Source organism: Dipodomys ordii, unplaced genomic scaffold (assembly GCF_000151885.1).
Source record: "Dipodomys ordii isolate 6190 unplaced genomic scaffold, Dord_2.0 Scaffold62, whole genome shotgun sequence".
Classification (NCBI taxonomy): Eukaryota; Metazoa; Chordata; class Mammalia; order Rodentia; family Heteromyidae; genus Dipodomys; species Dipodomys ordii.
Window position 1 is genome coordinate 2,304,620 of NW_012267278.1, and position 7,393 is coordinate 2,312,012.

At 46.1% G+C, this 7,393-nt stretch overlaps 1 protein-coding gene across 1 annotated transcript in view; it reads right to left on the reverse strand.

The window, feature by feature from the left end:
- The window catches only part of Nr2e1 (nuclear receptor subfamily 2, group E, member 1), a 19,674-nt gene extending 12,514 nt beyond the window's left edge, over positions 1-7,160 (reverse strand). Inside the window, exons 1-3 of the mRNA XM_013022371.1 lie at positions 6,839-7,160; positions 5,183-5,328; positions 962-1,078 (exon numbers count right to left, since the gene is read on the reverse strand). Of these exons, the coding sequence (XP_012877825.1) occupies positions 962-1,078; positions 5,183-5,328; positions 6,839-7,160 (585 nt within the window). The remainder of the gene's footprint in view (positions 1-961; positions 1,079-5,182; positions 5,329-6,838) is intronic.
- Positions 7,161-7,393: the final 233 nt, after the last annotated feature.

Sequence of the window (7,393 nt, forward strand, 5' to 3'; positions counted from 1 at the left end):
GGGGGGGGAGGAATGTTGGGGGGAGGGGACCTGGGAGAGCCCATCTTTGGGTGTGCTGGAGGAAGGCAGAGGAGATGTGACAATTACCACCAACAGTTTAAACAAACAAATTAATTCAGGGCAATCTTCCGCCTGCGGAGCTGACAACTTGTCAGTACATAAGTTCAACAGGTTTCTTCTGCTTCCTGCTCAGCACAGGATAGGCTGGGGGGGGGGGCGCTGTGCCTTTGGTGGCTGTTACCTGGCCCACACCACTTCCATCTCGCCCCTCCAACCTCTTGCCCAGGTTCCTCAACCCCACCTGAGCCCTGGAAACATTCTTGCCAAGACACAATGACAGAGGAGGACACAAGGACACAGCTTGGATTGTGCCCTATGCCCAGGAAGCATTCTGAAGTCTCAGATCTTGAGCATGTTTGAACCTGGGTGGTGAGCCTGCCCCTGGGTGTCAGTCACCCAGCCTTTTCCCACCCTTTTCTCGGTTTTCTGTAGAATGGAGTGAAGGAACTGGAAAAACCCAGGCTAGCCCAAACTGTGAATTTGCAATGAGTTCAATGTATTCCCATTTCTTCTCTCCAGCTACACCAATACACCACAATCTCTCATCTCCCCCTCCCTCCTTCCAGGGACACTTTTGAGACTGAGCTTCTAGAAGAGCCACCAAGAACTAAAAAGAGAAGCATGAAGAGGGATTGAGATACCAGGCAGGAAATATCTTCCCTGTGTCCCTAGAGGCACTGAGTCCCCCAGTCTCTGCCTTTGTGCCAGTAATTTAGGGGAGCAAATTTCCACTGTGAGCATCAGTCTTGTCCTGGAGACTTCAGTGGGGTCAGCCTGGAACTCATGTAGAGAGGATATGGTCAATTCCCAGCATCTGGGAAGATGTATTCTGTTGGGAGCTAGCTAATATGCATAGGAGTATCATGTGTTTTCTATGCATATAGTTTATTTATCCATCAACCTCACAAGAATAAATGGATTGCTGATTACCATCTTTGTTCATGTTGACTTCCAAACACTTCTTCAGCCGACATGCCCTGCATTGGTTTCTGTGTGTCTTGTCTACTGGGCAGCCTCCCTGGAAAAAAAAAGAGAGAGAGAGAGAGCACAGCTGGTCAGAGATCCTCTGGGTCCTTTAGAAGAGGAGCAGAAATGGTGACTGGAGGAAAGAATCACCTTGGGGACCCTCACCTGGCAACAAACCCTGGAGTTACCAGATTGGGCTAGGGAGAGCCTTGGGCACTGGTAAGATTAGAAAAGGAGCTGGGATTTCCCAGGCTACAAGAGGGTCAGTCTTCTACCCATGGAATCTGACAAAGAAAAACAAACAAACCAAAACTCCTATCAGGTGAAGTCTTCGCATGCCTGGTTTGTCAGATTTCCCAGAGGAGAACTTCAGTCAGTAGGGACATTGTGGAACCTGGACAGGACTTTCCAGGACTGAAGAGAGTAACAGGGCTCTGAGCTCCATGAGAAACCAGTTTCTGGAATCCCTCTCCCAACATTATTCTTTCCACTTTCAGGTCTTGAATCTACTTCTTGCTGCCAACCTATGAATTTACCTGATGCAAATATCTCCTATTCATTCTTCCTTCTTCTCTAATCTCCCTTTTGCTTTGGTTCCCAAAATCATCCTTACAAACAGCATGTTGAAACAACTCTAAAGTTTTAAAGACGAGCCTGGTTCCAGATTTATGGAAACATCCATTTCCCCAAAATGAGGCAGTAAGCAGAATGATTAGGGAGTCAAGGTCTATAAAAGATGAAGATGTGAAGGGAACCAGTTCCAGGCCTAGAGAAAGTTCTAGAAATGGTCATTGTGTAAATATGTCTAGAAAAATAATATGATAGGCTGATTGGCAGAGTGAAAGTACAGATTGCAAATCATCAGACTAAGTGATTTAAAAAAGGTAGTCACTACTTTAGAAATATTTGTATGATAGGAAAAAGTAAAATCCTTACTTAAAACAATTTTCTAGGAAAAAAATTTTGATCATAAAAGAGAAACTTAACAAAGTTTCTTCCAGACTTTATCCAATGTTACATTTTGTTACTGAAAAAACATATAGATACATAGAGTCCTATGTACATATGTTTGTTTGATTTTTTAAATTTTTTATAGTACCGGGATTGAATCCAGGACACCTGCTATAACTACTCTACCACTGAACATCCCTAACACAGATAATTATCTAAGAAGTTTGATACTCTCTTATATTTCTTTTTTTAACTGTTTTTTGTCTTTTCTGGATCTGGGGGGGAGGGGTGTCGAATCTAGGATGTCGCAGTTGCTAGTCAAGCATTTGCCATTGAACTACATCCCAGCCCCTCTCTCATCTTTCTATAAATTGCCACTATTATATTTGTAAAGAATAATTAAAATAATAAAATGCATGTAATTGTGTGTATGTGTGTGTGTGTGTGTGTGTCCTAAGATTTGAACTCTGAGCCTTAGCACTTTTCCTGAGTGATTTTGCTAGTGCTCTATCACTTGAACCACAGCTCCACTTATGGCTTTTGGTGGTTAATTGAAGAGTCTTTTCTGCCCAAATTCACTTCAAAAGACCTCAGCCTCCTGAGTAGCTAAGAGGCATGAGCCACCGATGCTGTGGCCACTACTACATATTTTAATTTGCTTTGCAATCTCAAATTTTCATATACTCTGAAATTACAATGAGTACATTTCCCCTGAAATATTTTTAGGAAAAAAATTCTCTAGAATGTACTTTTATGTGGCCTCCCTTCTTAGACACAAGATCCTGTGTTCAATCCTTAGTACAAAAAAACAAAAGCTAAAAAAAAGTATTGAAAATCAAGGTGTAACAGATGTTAAAACAATTTCTAAATGCCTGCATTACTGTTAATAATAAATTGAAATAGTGCTTAACCAGTGTTAGAACAAAAAGGAAGGACATAAATAATTTTTGGTTCCTAAGAAATTCTTCAGGCCAATGTAAATACCTCAATGTGAAGGAGGCTTAAAGAACTTGTTATAAAATGCGATCAAATGTCCCACTGCAGCACCATCTTCCCAGTATTCTGCTAAACATGCAATTGCAAAATGGAAGCCTTCATTAGTTCTTAAGTATGTCTTCAAATCAGACCAAATGTATATAAATATCTGTCGCCTAAGAGCAGGAAGAATGAGCTTCTCAGCTTGGCCCCTTTATTCTCTTTGCAAGAAGAGAAACATGGGACCTGATGAGTCTATTATCACTCCTTTCCAAGCGCTTGGATTGATATCAATGTGTTAAAATTGATAGCCATTTGCTTTTAAAATTCCAAGCATAATATCAGAGATAACATCTAGATACAAGTGAAAGATAACCTAAGTAGACGACTGTTTGAATCTGACACCCAACAGTAATTGTAGCCCTATGGAGCTCTTGGGGTACAGTCCTATGTGAGTGTATAATGTGATGCATCCCTGGGGAGAAGCTAGACACGGATACAGATCTGAGTGTCCAGTTAAACAGGTAAGAGGGCTGAGAGTTGAAAATAACTTATCCAAATGCAAATGTCTTCTCATTTTTGCCACCAATCCAAATCTGTCAGAAATGGAAGTGAGCAGGCATGCCTTCAGAAAAAGAGTCAAATCTCTAGTGTCAGACTGTCTGTGTGTCTGTTAGCATGCATTATAAACATTAATTAATGGAAGCTTTTTTACAATTCAGTTACAAAGGACAATTCTTAGAAGTGAAGGCAGAGGCCTCTTGTGCTGAAGTCTGTGTGTCTAGCAGAGGAGAGAGAAAAGTATGGCACTAGAAAGTTGATCTCCTAGGTTGAAATGAATCCACTGCAGAGCAGGAAACTGAGTCAGTCAAGGAATCCTGCTTATTCTATGGGGAAGCTTAGTTTCACACTCAGTTCATATCCTGAGTGTCTGGCTTCTTTAAGGTAGTTCTGTAGCCCAGTGTTGGTGGCTCACCCCAGCAATCCTAGCTACTCAGAAGACTGAGGGATGAGGATCACAGTTTAAAGCCAGTCCCAGGCAAGGAATTCTGTGAGACTCTCATCTCCAAGTAAACACCAAAAAGCTGGAAGTGGAGCTATGGCTCAAGTGGAAGAGCACTAGCCTTGAGCAAAATCACTTAGGGACAGTGCCTAGGTCCTGAGCTCAAGCCCCAGGGGAAAAACAAAAAGCTAGCTCTGCCTGCTTTGGACCAAAGCATAACCAACCAGGCACCTCTCTCTCTCTCTCTCTCTCTCTCTCTCTCTCTCTCTCTCTGAAGATGGAAGAGGATACAGGAACCTGGAAGGATGCCAACTACACTTTTCTCTGAGTCTTCTTTTCTTAACCACCCTGCCTTTTCCCAACAAATCCCAGCAAAAGTTCTAAGAGTTCTAAAGCTCTTATCACCCAGTTCTAGAGCAGCCCTGCTTCCCAGGAGCCAAAAGAGTGTGAACTAGCACCTCTGAAGTTAGCTAAAGGTGTCAGTGATTGTGCTCAAATTACCATGTGTGGGAGGGCAGGGGGGGCACAGAAATGGAGGGATGAAGATCGAACAAAATGCAGCCATGGTGCTCACTGGACACTGTTGAAAATAAACTATATACAACTTGTGGATGGGGGTGTGAGGGAAAAATCGGGAAGGGGTGACATTGTCCGAAAAGAAATGTACTCTTTACAAGACTTAGGCAACTGTTACCTGTCTGCACATCATCTTTAGAATAAGAATATAATTTAAAAACAAATTCCTATGTGCCTTCTTCTGTCATTCCAGGCTGTGGGAGCCTGAGCTTGGGTGCTGGCAGATGTGTGTGTGTGTGTGTGTGTGTGTGTGTGTGTGTGTGTGTGTGTGTGTGTAACAGGCTGGCAACAAAACATGGCTTTCATCTGCTTGCCACTTGCAGTTTAGATTCTGAAGTTCTTTAGGCCCCCTGGGCTGGCTTCATAGCCAGTAGTGTGTCAATATCTAATAGGGGTTTAAAGAAATAATAAGGTATGGGAAGGCTGTGGGAGTTCAGACTTCCTTTCTCTAAGTGCATCTGTCCGTCCCTTAACTTAGCCCCACTACCCAGCGCCCAACAGCCTCCAGAGTTGAGGCAGCAGGAGGGGAGAGGAAGGGAGAGGTCAGCGTCTGCCTCCCCTCTGCAGAGTGGAAACTTAGAAGAGGCCTTGGCACAAAGGAAGGAGAGGTGGCAGAGGGGAGCCGGCAGCCAAGCTCTAGGCTAAAGGTACCTGGTTTCCAGACTTGCAGACGTACGTCCTGTTCCTCCGGATACTCCGCTTGAAAAACCCGGAGCAGCCGTCGCAAGCGTAGACGCCGTAGTGTTTCCCGGAGCTGCGGTCACCGCACACTTTGCAGGGGATATCTAAAATGCGGCCTGAAATCGCAGAAACGAAGGGGAAGGCGGGAAGGAGCGACCAGCAGAGGAGGGCGGAGAAGAGGGAGGAAAGGGGAGAGGGAGAGAGGGATGCTAAGCAATCTGACCTCTGAAGGGATTAGCATCGAAGCTGCGGTAAAAGCAAATAATGAAGTGATTTTATAGCCAAACTTTTTTTCCTTGAGCAAGTGTCAGTTTCCTACAATGAGCATTATTCATGCACCGCTACTTGTATTTGGGTCTCCTCTAATCGCCGAGACCCATTTTGGAATAAAAGATTACAGCAGGCCCCGGCGGCGGCATAGCTCGCTGTTGCCTTTCTGCTCCGGGGGAAAGTTTTGGCCGCCTCCCTCCTCTGCTCTTGCATTTAACAGAGGAAAGTTGTTAGTGAGCGCTTGAGGAGACAAACTTGAAATGTAAAAGGGAAAAGAAGAAAAACAAACACGGCTGGAACCAGGGACGGCAGCTGGAAGGCAATCGAGTTTTCATGCAGCTCTGCCCGGCGGTCGTTATTATTAGGATTATTATTGTGATGCTAATACTCAGTTTATTAATGATAATAAGGGTAGTGGTAATTGCCCAACTTTCTCTTTACCTATTTTTAAAAACGTTTGGTGGATAGCTTTTGAGAGCTTTTTTTTTTTTGCTCCCAAAATGTCTCTGCAAAGTAGCAAGAGTCTAGGCAAGCCTGTGGACAGCATGCAAGTTGATGCATCCCCAAACTGGTTACTGTGGGACATTGCCCCTTCTCTCCCTTCCTCCCAAGTCCTTTCTCCCTGAAGACTGGCCTACCCCCCACCCCCCTTGGGCCTGTGTATGTCTTTCTCCAGTGTCCCCCCCCCCTTCATCACTAGTCAAGGCTGATTATTTTTCCTTTTCCTTGATAGACTGTTTTCTCTAGACTGTGTCCTTTAGCCCCATTGGACTCTGGCTGGAGAGAACTTTCCTTGCAATCCTGCAAGCCGGCGGTGCCCAGGACCCTCAATGAACGTTAGAAAGAAGGTAATAAGAAAAGGGGGAAATTGTTTTTCTCTTAGGTTCTAGAGTCCAAAAGTTCCTGAAGTGGTTTATAAGAACTTAGAAATCTGCAGAACTTAGGGAGTATTTTAAGAAGCGTTAACACTTTAATCTTTTTAAGTTTATAGTAATTAACTTATTAATTAACTTGATTTTTTCCATAGCTTCCTCTCCACAGGCCTCTAACCTGGGCCCTGGAGGTCTCCAGACAACTGCTCCAAGAGTGCCTAGGTTGGGGTCCAGAAAGGCTGGGTGCTAGGATGACTGGGAAAGGGGGGCCAGGAAGGTGAGGGTGCTGCCTGGGTAGATTCCTGAGGCATGGGGGGCGGGGAACCTGCTCTGGGATTCTGAGTCGTGGGAGTGGGCTGGCAGCCTGAGCCTGGACCCTGCTCTCAGGTGCCTGGGGGTAGAGGGAGCGTGGGGGGAGTGGACAGGGGTGGGGGGTCGGGAAGGACTAGGCTCAGCCGGGGTAATTACAACCCCGCCACAGCACCTGCCTTTAGAGCCACCAGTGACCCGTCAAAAAGAGTAGCATGGGAATTCAGACGACGACAAAGGCCGGCGAGGGAGGCGCTGGGCGCTGCGGTCACCTCCTCCGTGCCCCCTCTCTCGCAGGGTGGGAGGAGAGTTGGGGCTGGGAGTGGGAGGGAGGGTCTGCAAGCGAGCCGAGCGAGCGAGGCCGCAGTGGTCTGGTCGTCCACCTTCTCCGGCCTGTCACCCGGCCTAAAGGAACTCATGGTCTCCTCGGAGCCAGGGTCGCTTTCCTTTACTGCACCACCGCCCTCACGCTCGAAGCAGTAAACTAAAGTTTCCATATTCTGCAAGCATCCTCCTTCGCAGAGCACACTCAGTCGGCTCACACCGGGTCCATGTTGAGGGCCCAGCAGTACTGTCACCCCAGCTCTCCTCTGGCCGGTGGCCCTGGGGGAGAAGGGGCGGATGTCTCCCCTCCCCCATGCAGACTGGAGGTCAAGGACTTGTCTCTTTGGAGAACCCAACGGTAGTGTTAGGAAGATGAGTACGAGGCTGGTGACCCTCCGCGGACTGG